This window comes from Myxocyprinus asiaticus, chromosome 2 (genome assembly GCF_019703515.2).
Source record: "Myxocyprinus asiaticus isolate MX2 ecotype Aquarium Trade chromosome 2, UBuf_Myxa_2, whole genome shotgun sequence".
Classification (NCBI taxonomy): domain Eukaryota; kingdom Metazoa; phylum Chordata; class Actinopteri; order Cypriniformes; family Catostomidae; genus Myxocyprinus; species Myxocyprinus asiaticus.
The window spans coordinates 51,497,400-51,518,089 of record NC_059345.1 but is presented as its reverse complement, the minus strand read 5'-3'; the positions used below and the strand labels follow the sequence as shown (position 1 = coordinate 51,518,089).

The 20,690-nt window shown below is 38.4% G+C and overlaps 1 protein-coding gene and 1 pseudogene across 1 annotated transcript in view; one reads left to right on the top strand and one right to left on the bottom strand.

Annotated features, from left to right (window-relative positions):
• The window catches only part of LOC127414455 (microtubule-associated protein 1A-like), a 43,915-nt gene extending 42,696 nt beyond the window's left edge, over positions 1 to 1,219 (bottom strand). Inside the window, exon 1 of the mRNA XM_051652483.1 lies at positions 1,011 to 1,219. Within this exon, the coding sequence (XP_051508443.1) occupies positions 1,011 to 1,194 (184 nt within the window). The 5' untranslated portion in view covers positions 1,195 to 1,219. The remainder of the gene's footprint in view (positions 1 to 1,010) is intronic.
• A 12,159-nt stretch (positions 1,220 to 13,378) lies between these two features.
• The window catches only part of LOC127414653 (TP53-binding protein 1-like), a 41,570-nt pseudogene continuing 34,258 nt past the window's right edge, over positions 13,379 to 20,690 (top strand).

Sequence of the window (20,690 nt, the reverse complement as noted above, 5' to 3'; positions counted from 1 at the left end):
TATCTGCTGTATCTATCTATCTATCTATCTATCTATCTATCTGCTGTATCTATCTATCTATCTATCTGCTGTATCTATCTATCTATCTATCTGCTGTATCTATCTATCTATCTATCTATCTGCTGTATCTGTCTGTCTGTCTATCTATCTATCTATCTATCTATCTATCTATCTATCTATCTATCTATCTATCTGCTGTATCTGTCTGTCTATCTATCTATCTATCTATCTATCTATCTATCTATCTATCTATCTATCTATCTATCTATCTGCTGTATCTGTCTGTCTGTCTATCTATCTATCTATCTATCTATCTATCTATCTATATATCTATCTATCTATCTATCTATCTATCTGTCTGTCTGTCTATCTATCTGTCTATCTATCTATCTATCTATCTATCTATCTATCTATCTGCTGTATCTGTCTGTCTGTCTATCTATCTATCTATCTATCTATCTATCTGTCTGTCTGTCTGTCTGTCTGTCTGTCTGTCTGTCTGTCTCTATCTATCTATCTATCTATCTATCTATCTATCTATCTATCTGTCTGTCTGTCTGTCTCTCTGTCTGTCTGTCTCTATCTATCTATCTATCTATCTATCTACAGTAGTGTCATCATAATAAAGAAGGACTGTATCATCTGCGCCTAATGTTTCTGTAGGATATTTTAGCAGTTCTGCACTATATGGTCCATTTGTGACTTCTGAACTGCCCTATTTATGCCACTTGGTACGGGGCCGTTCATACCGGAAGCGTTTTTGCGTCTGTCTGCGCTGTTCTTCCATAGTTTTTCTATAAACATGCGCTAGGTGGAAGTTTTGACCCTTGCGCCGCGTCTCGCTGTTTTTTCAGCGTCCCGTGCAGGAGCGCCGCGTTTTTTAGACGCCGTGTGAGGTGAAAATGAACGTTAACGTTCTGTTCTATCCGTTGCGCTGCATCTCGCTTTTTTAGCGCAAGAACGCGTTCTGTTTGAACAGCCCCTATGCAACCTAAACGTCGGCGACTTACCCCGTTTAATGTGTTCTTTCACTGAATCAAGCTGAAGATCCGTTGAAAGTTTCCCGATCACAATGAGCATATAGTATCGAGTCTGGCAGAAAGGAGGACCGACGCACCGCTGCTGTCCAGGGTGCTGAACAAACTCGCGCTTCTCCTGAGGACCAATCTCACCATCTCCTAGCGGCATTTCCATGGTAACCGTATCTGGAGCTGAGGGACTTCTTGCATTTCCATGACAACTGCAGCCACGAGCTCTCTCCGTGGGGCGGGTTTAGAGGTGGAGCACATGTTTTATTGGCTATTTGATGCCAACAAATGCTTAAATTAGACCTACATTTCATCATGACATCTTTGGTATCAATAATGTATGCTGTATGCATTGGGGGCATTGGTTGTATATGTTGCATTTGCAACTATGCAACCATTTTTAGGAAGGAAAACTGGATATAAAATATTATAAATTAGCATGTAAAAACCAAATGGGTTCTTACTGGAAGAGCAGCACAGTCAAGATTTAATCAGATTACAGTCATATATACAGTATTAGTGGTCAACAGATGATGTCAAGCTGCTTTGATTGACTGTGCAAGGCGACAATCAGATCATGGCACACAATACATCCAGAGCATCAGATCAATTGTCTGGAACAAGTTATGTTGACAACTCATATTGAAGTGAGATGGCTGTTATACTCTTGTGTGTATGCATGATTAAAACAGCATTTGTTCTACTGCTCTTTCTTTTAACCGCTGGACAGAAGAAGCCAATTTTCTCCACTCTAACGGAATATCATTATGGGAAGATCAAGATTAATGTTGAGCTTTTGATTTATATATGATTCAATGATTTTGATATATATGAGACATACATGGTATATGATTCAAAGAGGAAAAAGTAAACTATTTGTTATGCGCCATAATAAACATGAATAATTGTATGTGTGCAATGTTTTATCCATTGCAGATGAAATGTGATCTTAGGCCACAACTTAGAGGTATTAGTTGAGTGTGGGTGTTACTGGCTGCTATAACTCTGTTGTATATCATTTTCACAGCATAATCTGAGAGCTTTCCTGCAAAGTCCTTTTGAAGCTACTGGAACATGGAGAGCAGGATTATATACTGCCCTCTGCTGTTTGCTTGAATGCACAAACACAATTGTATTTTCATTGCACAAGACAACTAGAACTCTTTAATTCTGAATAATTTCAAGGCAACAGTGTATTTATTTTATAAAACATTATTTTATGAAAAATCGAAACAAATATGTTCAGATGTTCAAACCACACATCACATATTTGTAAAGCTATCGTATTGCTGTAATAACAACTTTAAATCTTTTATAGTTGAAGTCAGAAGTGTACATACACCTTAAACTCAGTTTATTCACAATTCCTGACATTTAATCGTAGAAAAAATTCCCTGCCTTAGGTCAGTTAGGATCACTACTTTATTTTAAGAATGTGAAATAATAATAAATAATAATATTAGTAGAGAGAAAGATTTATTTCAGCTTTTATTACTTTCATCACATTTCCAGTGGCTTTGTGATGGCCACTCCAATACCTTGACTTTATTGTCCTTAAGCCATTTTGCCACAACTTTGTAGGTACGCTTGGGGTCATTGTCCATTTGGAAGACCCATTTGCAACCGAGCTTTAACTTCCTGGCTCATGTATTGAGACGTTGCTTCAATATACCCACATCATTATCCTTCCTCATGATGCTATCTATTTTGTGAAGTGCACCAGTCCCTCCTGCAGTAAAGCACCCCAACAACATGATGCTGTCACCCCCATGCTTCACGGTTGGGATGGTGTTCTTCGGCTTGCAAGCCTCACCCTTTTTCCTCCAAACATAACTATAGTCATTCTGGCCAAACAGTTCCATTTTTGTTTTCATCAGACCAGAGGACATTTCTCCAAAAGGTAAGGTCTTTGTCCCCATGTGCACTTGCAAACTGTAGTCTGGCTTTTTTATGGCAGTTTTGGAGCAGTGGCTTCTTTCTTGCTGAGCAGCCTTTCAGGTTATACTGATATAGGACTCATTTTACTGTGGATATAGATACTTGTCTATCTGATTCCTCCAGCATCTTCACAAGGTCCTTTGCTGTTGTTCTGGGATTGATTTGCACTTTTCGCACCAAACTACGTTCACCTCTAGGAGACAGAATGCATCTCCTTCCTGAGCAGTTTGATGGCTGCGTGGTCCCATGGTGTTTATACTTGTGTACTATTGTTTGTACAGATGAACGTGGTACCTTCAAGCATTTGGAAATTGCTCCCAAGGCTGAACCAGACTTGTGGTGGTCCACAATTTATTTCTGAGGTCTTGGCTGACTTATTTATTTTTATTTTTTTATCCCCTTTTTCTCCCAATTTGGAATGCCCAATTCCCACTGCTTAGTAGGTCCTCATGGTGGCGCGGTTACTCACCTCTATCCAGGTGGTGGAGGACAAGTCTCAGTTGCCTCCATTTCTGAGACAGTCAATCCAAGCATCTTATCACGTGGCTCGCCGTGGAGACTCCCATCACGTGGAGGCTCATGATACTCTCGCACAACTTACCACGTGCCCCATTGAGAGCGAGAACCACTAACTGTGACCATGAGGAGGTTACCCCATGTGACTCTACCCTCTCTAGCAACCAGGCCAATTTGGTTGCTTAGGAGATCTGGCTGGAGTCACTCAGCACACCCTGGATTCGAACTCGCGACTCCAGGGGTGGTTGTTAGCGTCAATACTCGCTGAGCTACCCAGGCCTGTTTTTTGCATTTCTGTGACAGCTAAAGGGTGTGCGACAATGAACAAGGAGAAAATAGATATTATTTTGAATTTGTTGGGCAGAAAAGTAACTTAAAAGTAAAGTAATTAGCAATGTGATTACTTTTTCAATGAAGTAATCATTAAAGTAATCTGCTTATAATGTGAGAGAAGTAGGTAGTAATTTGTAGTGGATTACTTTTAAAGTAATTTACCCAACACTGGTCATTAACCATTTTGCATGCTGCATGGGAACATCTCTCAATAATTACAAGTAATAATAGTAATATTACTGCCACTGCGTAGCTCATTGGACTCATACAGTGTCTCAGCAAGCAAGCAACGTGATAAACAATCGCTCTTTATAGTCAATGGAGCTGTCCACAATGCAAGCAGGCAACATCGGAGCGATCTTTTTGCCTCGTCACATCGTCGTGCTTGCTCATACTACAGCTGCTTTGATAACAAAGGCAGAAATCGCAAAAATGCTTTGTGTGTAATGCTTCCAGAACAGCTGTAGAGTGAAGAGAAATGCTTCAGACTACTTCATCATCCTGTTAAACACATAATACATCTCTCATCTCCATCTGACCTGTACAGGAATTTTCTCTGCCTTATGAATTAGTTTAATAACTGGGCCTGTTTAACGATTTACATAAAATAAAAACTATATTATTAATAATATACATGCATGATATGCAAAATATCTTTCTTATACATATTATTATCTATTTTTAATAAGCATAACTGATTTAGTAGCAAGGTCCCCTCTTTCTGGATTTCATCTGTTCATTTTCTGTGCATTTTAAACGGGAGAGCATTGACTTATTAAAGGGATAAATACCACACTTAAAGGAATAGTAGACCCCAAAATGAAAACTCTGTCATCACTTAATCACCTTCATGTTTTTGCAAACCCATATGGCTTTCTTTCATAAGTGGAACTTAAAAGGAGATGTTAGGCAAACTGTTAGTCTCAGTCACCATTTACTTTTATTGCATGGAAAAAAAGGAATGAAAGTGAATGGTGACTAATGGTGCGTTCACATACAACTCGAAGCGAGCATTTCGCACGGCGCAATTAAATACAAAGTCAATGCAAAGATGCGAATAGACGTGAATTCGCGCCGGGTGGCGCGAATGAAGTGAACGATGCGACTCGAACACGTGAAATCGCTTCATTCACTTCAAATTTTTCAACTCGAGCGAGAAATTCGCATGACGCGTTGTCGCGAAAGCCTATCAGCATTGAGATTGTTCGGATGTCACTGACGTACTGATGTACTGATGTAGTAGCAGAAGAAATCTGGAAAAATGGATGAAAAAATTCATACATGTACAGAGACCGGACGAAGTGGCAGTCATCCAGACGCAGTTTCTGGAGAAGGCAGTGAAATTCACCGAGCTGTATGCGCCTCCAGATGATATCATGCATTCAAAAATGACGGTGTTTGGTTTTCTGACGTATCTGGGACTTCCACAACAGATACAGAGCAGCAATCGTTGTGATATCGGCCATGGTTGATGGCGGAAAGATAAATTGTCATAGAAGCCCCTCCTCCTGTTTTTTTTTCCGGAAGAGAAGGGGGAATACTCATGGGTTCGCGTTACTCCCGCGAACGCGAGTTTAAACACAAATTTATAATCCAGCGGTCAAACTCGCACGAGCAATGCGAGGCGAAAATTTTCTTTGCGTTGTATGTGAACGCACCATAAGACTAACATTCTGCCTAAAATCTCCTTTTGTGTTCCACAGAAGAGAGAAATACATGTGGGCTTGGAACAACATATGGTCCAGTAATCATGACAGAATTTCATTTTTGGGTGAACTCTCCTTTTAACTACCTGTAAAATTAATTATTATTTTAGGTATAGGTATTTGCCAACAACAATATAAATGTAAGTCAGCCGTGATTGCATGTCTTGATGCAAAAAAATTACTGAAGAGAAGGATCATAATGTAGGTTGTATACTAAAAAATAAAAAAAAATTCCATTCCAGAGGTAATAAGTAGTCCCTTTGGAGATTTAGATGAGATTGTTGTTAAATGCTGTGTTTTAGTATTACGAGTTTTATTAACAACCAAATCAACAATAAGAACTGGTTAAATCAACATGCAGACAGTGAAACTCTGCAAGCTCATTAATTATTCAAGTCCAGTGCATGCTGGGAACACCAGCTCTGAAAAGTTAAGTACAATTTACATTTTATTTACTTGCGAAATTTACTCAAATTAGCAAATAAATATGACAAGGTTTTTATTTTAAGATTGATACATGCTGACACATTGCAAAGTGTTTTCAAGTTCACGCTTTAACTTATTCAGTATAGAAAGTACTTCATCTTTTCTGCTATAATTACTTCACCACAAATTATTATTATTTTTTTCTTCAGTATACTGTATACTGGCCAGTTTAAATCGTTTCCTTCACATTTCCCTACTCTAAAGCACTGAACTCTGCAGCTCCTTTGATGTCGCTCACTGGCCTCTCATTTGTGTCTTTCATGTCTTACTTGGATGCTAAGTATGAGGGACAGGCTTTGTCTTGGCTGTGCATTCTTGGCTGAATATTTCACAACTTTTGTATTTGTAATCCAGTTTATGCTCTTTTTTTGGTAGAATGCTCTGTAGTCATAAGACCAGTATCTGTTGTCTGCTAGAATTCAATTGAAGACACTGTTCATGTGTTACTCTGCCATCAATGCATACACTGCATACACACAATTTTGCACACTTCTGATGGCCTTCCCATATTTTTACATAAAGAATAATAAAAAGAGATGTATTCATACTTCCTTATCATTGGTGAAAAAAATTACAATATCTGTCAGCTTGCACAAATCTCCTTACACACTTGCACATACCCCATGCTTGTTTTATTTGAATTTTTGGCATCTCAGTAGTGGCATGATTGCATTTGTTACTGCTAAGTGCTACTCCCTATTTAAAGGTGCACTCAGTAATTTTTTTCTCATTAAAAAAGTTTAACTCCTAAAGACATTAATTGTAATTTTGCAGTATATGTTGGTTCTCATGAGCATTCACATTAAAATAAAGACTCCAGTCACATCAGTAACCTTATAAAAGCTGTTTTATTCTACATGGAGAGGGTCCGCCCATGGGGGCTGCCATGTTAGAATCACATGACCAGCTGAATACTACTCGCTTAATCTCAGTAACCCTCCTGTTATTTGACACTTTTACTCATTGATTAAAGTAATCATGGCTGACTGTGAATACTAACATTTCTACAATGGCATCTGAAACTGAAAACTATTGATTGTAAATTATGATTCATCCAAGCCGCTAGGTGTCAGTGTCAGTCCAACATGACACAAAGACAAAAGATACTGAGTGCACCTTTTAGGCATATCTGAGAATGAGTTGTGTAATCTCAGCTAATTACTAAATTATGTGATTAGTGCACTATACAGTAATCTTGCTTTGCTAAGAAAGCATCTGCTGAAAACATAGTTGTTCATTCTTTTTTCAGTAGTTTTATTGTTTTACGTAATATTAATTTGTTTACTGAGGAAGTGTAATAGCATTGTTAGTAAAGGTTCATATAGTCTATCTATTTCATATTTATGCAACTAAAGTTTTTAGGGAAGGGTGTGAATAATTAACTCCAGCGAAAAGTTATGGAAAATCTAAATAACCAAAATACAGCTTTTGGCACTTTGCACACACACACACACACACACACACACACACACACACACACACACACACACACACTATATATATATATATATATATATATATATATATATATATATATATATATATATATACAGTATTTTATAAGCACTAGTTCCTAATACACTATTACCATGCGTAAAAATGTCAATGTTTCATCAAATGACACCCCATATGCCACACACACCCCATCTTCACAGAGAGATAATTGACCGCACAGTCATTAATTTCTTCCTGCATTCTTCCAGAAATAGACTGGAAGCCTACGATTTAGCAAAGGATCAGATTTCTCAGGTAATGGGCTAATGTTGATAAGCTGTCGCCATCGCTGTGACTTGCATTTTGTGCTGTCAGCTCAATTATGATAATATGATGCTTGTTTCTACATTGTTCATTACTGAATGTGAGCACTTAATGTCGAGAGAAAATAAGGCTTTGTGTGTGCTTCAAGATGACAGCAAATGTTAGCCGTCATGTGCTTGATAATATTTTTAGGCTATGCTGGAGATACATTAAAACATTGTTGCAGAAATGTCAATCAATGGTATCAACATGTATGTCATCACATATGTTTGCAGTTGCTAAACCAGTTCAATACATGATACTCCTGTACTTGCCTTCATCATTACTGATGATTCATTACATTGATTTAACAGCATAATATATAAATTATGTGTTGAATGTAAATAGATAAATATTCAAATATAAATAACTTATATTTAAAAGGAATTTTGTCATTCCAAGAGACAATTAAAGAACATTTAAACCTTATATTTTATTTAATTTCACTAATATAATCATAATAATAATAATAATCAAAAACATTAAAAAAAATGCATATACCAAAAATAAACAGAAAGTATAAATAGCCAACAGAAATTAAATGCTACATATTTTTCCATAAGGCAACATTGTTTAATCTAAAACAGTGTTTCTCAACCTTTATTGCTGTAAGTACTCCCACAGCACCATCAGCTCAAGTAAAGTCTAAAGACTCAGTCTAAAGACTAAATATAATTTAACATTATTATTAATATTGATTATAATTGATCAATCAGTATTGGGTTGATCTATTGACATGCCTATTCCATATCAGTATATTTCATTTATAATGTCCATTTTGCATACATAGAAACTCTGTCTCAGCTAATGCTGTTAATTATACAGGGGACCTTCTAAATTGGTACATTATGAAAAATGTTATTTACAAATAGCTTTTTTTTTTCATTGTCTTTTCATCATTTTGGTCATATTTTAGCTTTTTAAAAATGTACAAATTCCATGTATTCCATCAATAACTATGTCTTAAAATCACATACACACACACACACACACATACACACACACACACACACACACACACACACACACACACACAGACACACACACACACACACACACACACACACACACACATTGTAACGATGCTGGCAATGACAGGCAGACGATGATGATGAAGTGTAGAACCCAAGTGCAGTTTAATACGTGAAATCAAAAAAACAGTAAATCCAAACGTGAACAAAACATAAACATGAACTTGGCTAGACTTGACGAAACTTGACTTGACTTGACTTGACATGACATGACATGACATGACATGACATGACATAACATAACATAACATAACATAACATAACATAACATAACATAACATATAACATAACATAACATAACATAACTTGACTTGACTAACAAACAATGTTACAACACACAATACCTGACCCCGGACATTGGCAAACATGAGGCTTAAATACATGGACAAAGGTAACAAGACAAAAAGGTTAACCAATGTCAAGACAGAACTGATTACAAGGTAACTAGGCATTAAACCAATGAAAACAAGACACATGAACATGGAGGGAAACATGAAATCACATGACCAGGGGACCACATGACATGAAACACATGAACAAACACATTAAACATTACACATATATAGTTACATGTTTATTGTTTACATGCATAATTTGTATTATTTAAGTATATACATTGATCTTAAAAGAGACATTAATCAATGACAAATGGATTGCGTGGATCTCGTCTTTGGACACACATTACATGGAACCAGTTAAACCAATCTTACTCTCAACATGCACCCTGCGTCCGAAATCACATACTGTCAGAGTATGTACTGTCTTTGAGGAAGGGCACACTTCTCGGCCAGTAAAACAGTCCGTTGTTAGGTATGCATGCAAGTAGTATGAAAAGATTCCGGACATTCTTCATCCGGGGACGTGGGTATTGTCCCATGACCCGAATATATGACAACAGTGAATATATGACAACAGTGAAAATAATCTACTCTGGTTTTGAGCACTATTTAAGCACAAGGAACACATTTCTTGGTAAATATATCACTTACATTTAAAGGTGCTGTAAGTGATTTTAGACGTTCTAGAATTTCGACAAGCTGAGCCATTGGATTAGCCACACACCATCTTTCCAAAACCCCGCACTCCAAAGATACCAAATGAGATTTACTGACACTGACACGAGCAGAAAGGGTTGTCAAAAACAACAGCAGCAAAATAGTGCCCTGAACTGACAACTGTTATGAGCAACATGGCATAAAAATGGCATTATGCCTCTATATTTTGTTGCAACTACAATGCTATGAGAACGCTCAAAATGATTGGCAGGTCAAAAGCATCACTGTCCACGGATCGCAGACACTTTTTGGCTGTTTACAGAGTCTACAGCTGTCACAGAGACTGGTGTGATATCTCAGGACACTTATTTCATTAGTATCTTTCAGTGCGCAGTAACATTTTTTGCATACCTTTCCATTCAAATATCGCTTACAGCACCTTTAAAAAGAGCCATCTGACTTGCGGTTCAACACTGTTCTTTTAAATCCAGGGTTTTGAACGTGACATCTCCTCAGCTCCCCTGACATTGTAGACTTTATTCACAATAGTGCCATCTTTTACATTTTTGACTGGAATGAAAACGAGGTTGTGAGGGATAGACTTACTGTCTCTTTAATGATATGCCCTGTTTAAAGCCATCAAAAAGCTCCTAAATCACATCTTATTTTCCACAGCTTTGTTGTCTACTGTTTTTTGTCTACTGAAATTTCTTGGAAAGATATTTTTTCAATGTTTCATTAGTGGAATGATACAAACACTTTAAACAATTGTACATTGTAAAAAAAGGAATATCTGTAAAATTTACGGTAAATTACCGGCAGCTGTGGTTGCCAAACATTTACTGTAAAAAATACGGTGACTATGTAATTTTGATGCCTGTATATTTTATGGTTCATAGCCGTTTATTTAATTAAATTATATAAACTTGATACACTAACATTCTGGAACTATAAAAATCTGCTTTTCAGTTTATAATGTATTGTTAATCACTGTAGTAATTGTAGAAAGGCACATGATGACATAAAATTAATCAATAGTGGCCTTTCCATGAGCAATGACCAATAAACATGTAGAGACAGTGCTCAGTGTCACTCACACAAACACAAAACACCATCAGGGAAAACATGTGAAATAATGCAATTAAAATAATCCAATAAACATTAACTAAACTACATAAAATATAACATGGAACACCCAAATGTACATAACTGATATTAAAAATAGGAAGAAACATAACTATTCCCATAAAATATAAGACGTTTTCCAAATGGCAGTTTTGCACACTTGAAGGGCACTGCGGGAAAGAGACGCCACTCGAAAGTTTGTTCCAAACAAAAGTAAGAAAAAAAATTTTTTTTCACGAAGAGCCCTTTTACAAGACTATTAATGAAGGATACTGTGACAAGGAGGAGGGCGCATGCCCGGCCCCCAATCGGGCTAATCAGCCGAGGAGAGGGATAGGTGCAACAAGATGCGGCAGTTCGGGAGAGAGAGAGCTACAGGCAGCTGCCCTGTATGCGTATGTGTTTATGTTTTGTAATGTCTCATTAAACATTACTATGATGCTTTGTCCAGTTCCCGCCTCCTCCTTTCCATTGAACCCTGTTACATTGGTGCCGAAACCCAGGAAGGAGGAAGGATGCGCCGTCGTAGAGTCCTCGCCACTACCATCCACCCCAAAGGAGCAGCCGCGGCCGCTGCCAGGGGTGGAGGAGTTCCCTACCGGCCGCCAAAATGTGGCGGGGTAGGAAGAACAGCCGCCATCCGCGAGGGGAGGGGGGGCTCGCTGCCGACCGCCTGGAGTGGTAGAGCCGCTGCCAGAGGCAGAGGAGTTCCCTACCGGCTGCCGAAATGCGGAGGGGCATTCCGTCCGCCAGGAGTTGGAGGACTGGCTCTGGTCCGCCTGGGGAGGAGCGGCTGTTGTCCGCCAGATGGTGGAGGAGTGATTGAGGACCAAGCAACGGCGTGTCTGGGAACCGGCGAGTAAGGTTTTCCTCTCTCTCCTCTCTCTCTCTCACTGTCGCTCTGCGTTGGCCTTTCCCTCTCCTCTTTTTGTTGTTTTGTTTTTCCCTCCCCTTGTCTCCCTCCCAGGTCGCAGGAGGCCTGCTGGTGGGGGGGGGGGGGGGGTTGGGGTAATGTACGTCATGCCGGGGGTTCCCCGGCCGGAGGAAAAGGAGGGAGGAGTGTGACAAGGAGGAGGTTACTACACACGCCTGGACCCCAATCGGGCTAATCAGCCGAGGAGAGGGATAGGTGCAACGAGATGTGGCAGTTTGGGAGAGAGAGCTACAGGCAGCTGCCCTGTATGCGTTTGTGTTTATGTTTTGTCTTTATGTTTTAATGTCTCATTAATCATTACTTTGATGCTTTGTCTGGTTCTCGCCTCCTCCCCAATTGAACCCTGTTACAGATACATTCATACAGTACTTTCATGTCCTTCGAAGGGAGTAGGGCAGAGGGATGATCCCTTTCAATTGGAATTCGCCAACTGGTCATGCAGGGAATTCTGGGAATACCCAATAATTTTTTTTACCGTAATTTTAACAATAATTTACAGTACATGTACTCTCTTACATAGTATAATTTTTTTTACGTTAATTATACGGTAAAATTATACTTTTTACATTTTATCGTAAAATTACATGTATTGTCTTGTTACATTTATTATCAGTTTTACCATATATTTTAAGTCAACTACCCATTAAACAATTAACATTTTTTACAGTAGCATTTTTACAGTCTTTTACCGTTAAAATTATGGACATCTGGGTATTTGTCTCATACTGTTTTATAAATACTGAGGATTCGGACATAATACTGCATTGACATACTGTTTTTGGCATATATAGAAAGGATCTTGATGTTAAACTTTGAGTAAAAGATCGATCTTAAGATTTTAAGAATAAATATCAGGATCGTTCAGAAGCAGATTGCGCTTAATCGGAAAATCAATATTTTTACGCATCCCTAGTCCCTGTTATTTTTTATTTTAAGCCATAAATTTTGTTTTACAGGTTCAACATTCAATTCTTCCCCTGATATAAAACGAAGGGTATCAACTAAAACCTCAAAAGTATTTTTTTTATAAAGTTAAGCAACTTTATTGATTCCTTGCAGGTTTGGTAACGTAATATGAACATATTTTATTGTCTTTTAGGGGTTCTGATATATATTTCTAGTCGTATTCTGATACTTAGCAGCACCACATTTCAAGTAAAAAGCAGGTAAATAAGCACGACCGCTGCCTTTTAACTTCTTCGCAATACGCAGAAAACCCCGCCTCAAGCGTTTCTCTCAGCCAATCAAAAGAGGCTTTCTATAAGTTCGGTTGCGTTAAGAACTTTTTTAACCAATCAACGGCGAGTATTCCTGCAGGGGTTTGCTGCGAAGTGAAGGGTTTCGCTAGGGATAGGCTGTGAAAGTATGCAGGAGTTTTGTGCGCTGTATGCACTGTAGATGGTACATTGATCACATCCACTGTCGTGGATCAAACAGACAGGGATGCAGCAGATATTCTAGTAAGGAAATCAACGATTCCCGCCGTTTGCAACCTAGTTTACCTGCATCGCTGAATGCGCACAATCGACACGACAAAGCTAAAAGAAAATGGTGTTTATGGTAGAAGACGCTGTGGAATTAATTCATGCGTTGGCTTATGTTTGCCACAGCAACAGTGCGTGTCTTATCTAATCGTTTGTGCATTCCGTGGTGTTCTTTGATTGTGTGTATTGTTTTATTCTCGCATGTTGGGGAAACCCAGCAGTCTCTGCAAGACTCTCAGTGTAAAATCATTTCACACACCTCAACTGAACTGCAAAACTTCTTGGTAATCGTGCTCTATCTAAGACACATTATTTTAACAGCATGTATGGTTCCTTTCGATATTGCATCCTTTTACGTTTAGTAATTTTAGCAGATGTTTTAATTCAAAGTGACTTAAAAATGAAGAGCATAACAGCAAAAAAAAAAAAAAAAAAAAAAAAAAAAAAGGGGGGGAACCTGTTTAAGTTCTGTCATACTATGTGTCCCCTGCGGTTTATTTGACTATGAAATTGTGTATTTGCAAATGTCATACAAACACTTTCTCTACTATTTTGACCCGTTTTTTTATTATCAAACTATGGTGACTAACATGTAGGGTTGCCACATTGGCCCTTTAAAATTCCTGGACACCAGATCAATGATCGAAAACATATTGTAAAATACAAATTTCATAACAAAATTCCATCAAAATGAATTTTTTTTTATTTTTATTTTTTTATTTTTTTATTTTTTTTTGTGTGTGTGTGTGTGTGTGTGTGTGTACAGGTTTAACATATTAGTTACTTATTCTGGCCATAAGCAGTTTTCTTGAGTTTATGGTTTACACTGAATATTTAAATGTTTTAAAATGGATAAGTATGTTTGTATAAAATATAAAGTTATGTATTGATTTAAAAAAAAAGCATTCATACATTTAAACCAAAGGAAATCAAATAAATGTGCATAAACATTGACTCCAAAATTAAGTAAAAAAAAAATCTTAGATATTTTAAAGGTGCACTCAGTATCTTTTGTCTTTGTGTCATGTTGGATTGAAACTAACACCTAGCGGCGTGGATGAATCGTCATTTAAAATCAATAGTTTTCAGTTACAGATGCCATTGTAGAAATGTAGTATTCACAGTCAGCCATGATTACTTTAATCCACGAGTAAAAGTGTCAAATAACAGGATGGTTGCTGAGATTAAGTGAGTGGTATTCAGCTGGTCATGTGATTCAAACATGGCAGCCCCCATGAGGGGACCCTCTCCATGTAGAATAAAACAGCTTTTATAAGATTAATTTTGTTTAAGATCACAAAATTCAATTTGATGGATATTTGTTATGAAATTGAAATGTGTAAATCTTAAAAATAGTCTTTTTAATTTTTATTTATTTTTATGCAGTATAAATCTAAAAGATCTTACAGTAAAAGGAAGGACTTTACTTTTTTGGACATGCTCTTCAGAACTTTAAAGCATTATAGTAGACTAAAGTTTAAATGATTGTTCACACAAAAGTGAAAAATCTCAATCATCGAACAAACCAGTTCAGTAAAATTAATCAAACATTCTTATGATTAATATGAAAATGTGTTTGATTCTCTTCCTTGCATAGCGTGCTTATAAACAAGGGTTCATTTATGTGAACGTGTCGGGAAAATACTAAAATTCTGGGAATGAAATTTTTCCATGACAGATGTCCAAAAGCCAGGACGATCCTGGAAAGTCTTTGTTTGTTTGTTTTTTGTTTTTTTTTTTTTTAAATCCCCTTTTCTCCCAATTTGGAATGCCCAATTCCCACTACTTAGTAGGTCCTCATGGTGGCACGGTTACTCACCTCAATCCGGGTGGCGGAGGACAAGTGTCAGTTGCCTCCGTTTCTGAGACCGTCAATCCGCGCATCTTATCACGTGGCTTGTTGAGCGTGTTACTGCGGAGACATAGCGTGTGTGGAGGCTCATGCTACTCTCCGCAATCCACGCACAAATTACCACGCTGCCCCATTGAGAGCGAGAACCACTAATCGCGACCACGAGGAGTTAACCCATGTGACTCTACCCTCCCTAGCAACAGGGCCAATTTGGTTGCTTAGGAGACCTGGCCTGAGTCACTCAGCACACCCTGGATTTGAACTTGCGACTCCAAGGTGGTAGTCAGCATCAATACTCGCTGAGCTACCCAGGCCCCGACAAACATGTCTCTTGACATTTCAGTCATGAAAAAGATTTCCAGAAATCAAGAAACCCCATTTAAAAGGCATATTTCTATAACCTAACCTTTTATTAAATAATATGAAATGATTTGACTTGTAATTTGCATTTAGCTATAATTTTCACTTGGTTCATTTTTAATGTCATTGATGTTACATACACTATATTGCTAAAAGTATTTGCTCACCCATCCAAATAATTGAATTCAAGTGTTCCAATCACTTCCATGGCCACAGGTGTATAAAATGAAGCACTTAGGCATGCAGACTGCTTCTACAAACATTTGTGAAAGAATGGGCCACTCTCAGGAGCTCAGTGAATTCCAGTGTGGTACTGTGATAGGATGCCACCTGTGCAACAAGTCCAGTTGTGACATTTCCTCGCTACTAAATATTCCACAGTCAACTGTCAGTGGTATTATAACAAAGTGGAAGCGATTGGGAATGACAGCAACTCAGCCACGAAGCGGTAGGCCACGTAAAATGACAGAGCGGGGTCAGCGGATGCTGAGGTGCATAGTGCGCAGAGGTCGCCAACTTTCTGCAGAGTCAATCGCTACAGACCTCCAAAGTTCATGTGGCCTTCAGATTAGCTCAAGAACAGTGGGTAGAGAGCTTCATGGAATGGGTTTCCATGGCCGAGCAGCTGCATCCAAGCCATACATCACCAAGTGCAATGCAAAGCGTCGGATGCAGTGGTGTAAAGCACGCCGCCACTGGACTCTAGAGCAGTGGAGACGCGTTCTCTGGAGTGACGAATCACGCTTCTCCATCTGGCAATCTGATGGACGAGTCTGGGTTTGGCGGTTGCCAGGAGAACGGTACTTGTCTGACTGCATTGTGCCAACTGTGAAGTTTGGTGGAGGGGGGATTATGGTGTGGGGTTGTTTTTCAGGAGCTGGGCTTGGCCCCTTAGTTCCAGTGAAAGGAACTCTGAATGCTTCAGCATACCAAGAGATTTTGGACAATTCCATGCTCCCAACTTTGTGGGAACAGTTTGGGGATGGCCCCTTCCTGTTCCAACATGACTGCGCACCAGTGCACAAAGCAAGGTCCATAAAGACATGGATGAGCGAGTTTGGTGTGGAAGAACTTGACTGGCCTGCACAGAGTCCTGACCTCAACCCGATAGAGCACCTTTGGGATGAATTAGAGCGAAGACTGCGAGCCAGGCCTTCTCGTCCAACATCAGTGTCTGACCTCACAAATGTGCTTCTGGAAGAATAGTCAAAAATTCCCTAAACCTTGTGGAAAGCCTTCCCAGAAGAGTTGAAGCTGTTATAGCTGCAAAGGGTGGGCCGACGTCATATTAAACCCTATGGATTAAGAATGGGATGTCACTTAAGTTCATATGCGTCTAAAGGCAGAAGTGCGAATACTTTTGGCAATATATTGTAGTTTAATGTTCATGTGAAAAATGGACTTAATGGTATGAATGATTGATTTTTGTCTGATAAGTGGTGTATGTTTTGTGATGCTATAGACACCATCTTAGAAAATTCATCTTTAAAGAGAATTTGTCAGGCGTTTTATAATCACTGGTGTTACCCTTGCTTCTTTCATGAAACAAAATAAAATGATAAAATAAAGAACAACAGTCAAGTTGTCCTTTATGAATAAATATAATGTTTACCCTCAGCTTTTACGGGCAAGAACTTATTTGAAAATGTCCCATTTTTGTGCATCAAAGTCTGTTTTTTTTTTTTTTTTTTTTTTTTAGAATGACCCTTATAAGACCTTTTATAGTTTAGGATTGAATGATATCTGTGCTTACCATCTGGCATCACTTCTAGGTTAACAAATGGCAGTATGAGTGACCTCCGACTGTGTCTTTGCAGGAGCTGATTTCTTCTCCTGCTAAAGGTCATTGTTTGCAAACTGACAGTCAGATTGATGAGCGACAATACAGTCCACTCAGGTCTGTATCTTACCTAATGGACAAAATATTTAGCATATTTGTTAACATACTGAAAGGCTTTTTTTGGTGTTTTCTTTCAGACAATTTGCAGTCCATCCAGTGTCCAGCAGTTACAGAGCATAGTCAAGTTTTTGAAGTTTGCTCTCTAAAAAGGTAAAACTATGCTGTAGATGTTGAATTATCTTAACACCTTTTATATTTTCCATGCTGAGAGAAATAATTACATTTAATAAACTGCTATCATTTTTGTTAATTCATAATTGTTTATGCAGTGGTGTTAAAGAGCAAATGGAGTCTGAAGCCAGTTCCACTACACACTGCATGGAGACATGTGGTAAGATATCATATAAAATAAAATTTACTTGTATCAAATAGTCTCTTTGACTATTTACTTCACAGGATGCTGTTTTTAAAAATGTGCTATGATTTACTAGTAAAATGCTTGGCAGAATGAATGAAAGAATGGCATGCGTTGATCTAGTCACAGAGGAGATATCTCAGTTTGGTCTCCTGGAGCTGTCAGAGAGCCAGGGTATCATTGATGAGGAAGACGAGCTGGATGGAGCTCCTGCCAATCAAAGAGACAGCCAGAAACCAGCCAGCCAAAGTATGTTTACATATTCATGCACCCATTTTGGTGCTCAGCCCTTGATATGTTTTTAATAAACCTATGTAATTGGTTTAGTTTCTTTTCCTCTATCAGGTGGTTTGAAGAGTTCAGAAAGGACATCAGGCTGTCATGATGGAAGTTTCAGAGGGCAAGCATCTTTTTCAGACATGATAATAATGAAGTTGTGACAAGATTTATTCAGCATGACAGTTTTAATTTTCTTGATCTTGTTGTAGGTCAGAGGTCAGTTCAAGCACCCTTTCAAGGCCTCAGGATATGGAAAGCAGGAAGCTCAGTGTTCAGGCCATACTGCACTCTCAAGTTCTGGACAGTCAGGAGGATGAAGATGATGAGATCATATCATCTCAGGATGACTTGTTTGAGAAAGATAGAAATGGTGTGTAGATCCTAGTCTGTTCTTCTTATTGTTATTATATGTTATTGCCTAATCATTGTTTTTGTTTTGTTTATTGTTATCATCTGATAATTTTTACCATCACAGGCACCAGGGCAGACAGCAGTGTTTCAGAGCTTGACAATGAACAATTACCAACATCCACACCTGCACATAGTGTTCGCCTGCTTCATCTGTCTGGTCAGGGAACACTTGTGCAGGAGAGTCTTTCACAGTAAGTGTTTACTCTTTGTACGATTTGTTTGTTTTGGGTTAGAGGGGTAAAACTAAGGATCCATTGTAATGGATTTAAAGAATTTAAAATTCTGCATACATGTTAAATAGTTGCCTCTCTTACTTACTGGTAATTCTTGTATTAAACATCTAGTTCACCCAAAAATAAAAATACTGCCATCATCTACTCACTCTCACATTCCAAAACTAGGGCTGTCAGTCGAATAAAGTCTTTAACCAAATGAATTGCATGTTGTGTCGATTGATTAATCGAAATAATAACATATCAATATTTATCGAGAAAGGTCCCCAAATAAATCACATTTTGAAAGATAATAATTAAAATAAATATATAATAAAAGTTATATTCAAAATCAAATAAATTATATCATATACCGGTACATATGTTGTGGCAGCAAACAAGTGAAGCATTTAGACAGTACAAAAAGTGGCTTTAAAAGTCAAAATATTGTTTGTTTTATTTCCATATCATTGAACATAACCCTATTATTGGCCTACTTCCGTCTGCGCCATTTTTAGTTCTATGTCCTCATGCGTCAGACAGACACTTTTGGAGCGTCTCTCTTTGGTTGTGGTTCTCACTAGTTTTCAACTTTTCTAGCCATAAGTGCTCTGTTTTCAGGACACTGTGTCAAGTAAACATAGTTAGAAACTTTAAAAAATGCATTTCGAGATCCTTGCGTTCTGTTGTGCTCAGCCCAACTGTTTTTAAGTGCAAGAGCGCATCATCTGTGGAAGGTTGTGCTGCCTGCTTGTTGGTTTGACGAGACATTTTGTCTGTACAGCTGGAGCGGTGACTGCCTCCTACTGCCACAAATTCGCAAAAATATTAAGGGTGCGTTCCATTCAGAAGTAATCTTCCCTATGCGCTATTCCCTACAAAGACTTTAACATGTACTAAGAGAGCTTTGGCTCCAAAATAAAGTTAATTCAGAACTCACCTTTTAAGTCATTTTTATTGGAAAAATATTTTTGAAGTGATCTTAGAGTATGGCTATCATGATTGTTCTCACTTCAAAGTGCCCATCTAAGGCTGATTTATTCTGTTTGGAACGCAGGGCAAGATTGAAAACATCTCCAATGGCAGGAACATTCCTTAGTGCGAAATTTACGTACGGGTCAGGGGCAAAATGAATCCCATTAATTTTTTTTAACATGTTAGTTTTCATATAATAAATATGCACTACATTAATGCATTAAATTGACAGCCCTATCAAAAACTGTATGACATTCTTTGTTCAGTGAAACACAAATGTTCAGCAGAATGTTGACTTTTTTTCCATATAATGAAAGCATACAGTGACCAGGGGCTTGCATACTCCAAAAAGGATAAAATATTGCACCATAAAAGGTTTCTTTAGGACTTGCGCTATTTTTAAAGTCTTCTTTGTTTATAAAAAGAGCAGCGTGAACTAGAGGTCGACCGACAGTGTATTTTGCAGATACCGATAACTAAGGTGGTGGAAAAGGCAGATAACTGATTAATTGGCTGCTAATTTTGTTTTTTGTTTTTCTCCCAATTTGGAATGCCCAATGTGCTTTTTAAGTCCTCGTGGTCGCGTAGTGATTCGCCTCAGTCCGAGTGGCGGAGGACGAATCCCAGTTGCCTCTGCACCTGAGACCGTCAACCTGCACATTTTATCACGTGGCTTGAGCGCGTTGCCATGGAGACATAGCGCGTGTGGAGGCTTCACGCTATCCACCGCGGCAACCACGCTCAACTCGCCACGCGCCCAACCGAGAACGAACCACATTATAGCGACCACGAGCAGGTTACCCCATGTGACTCTACCCTCCCTAGCAATTTGGTTGCTTAGGAGACCTGGCTGGAGTCATTCAGCATGCCCTGGAATTTGAACTAGCGAGCTAGCGAACTCCAGGTGTGGTAGCCAGTGTATTTGACCACTGAGCTAGATTTTTAAAAATCTATTTACAGAATGATCAAAGCG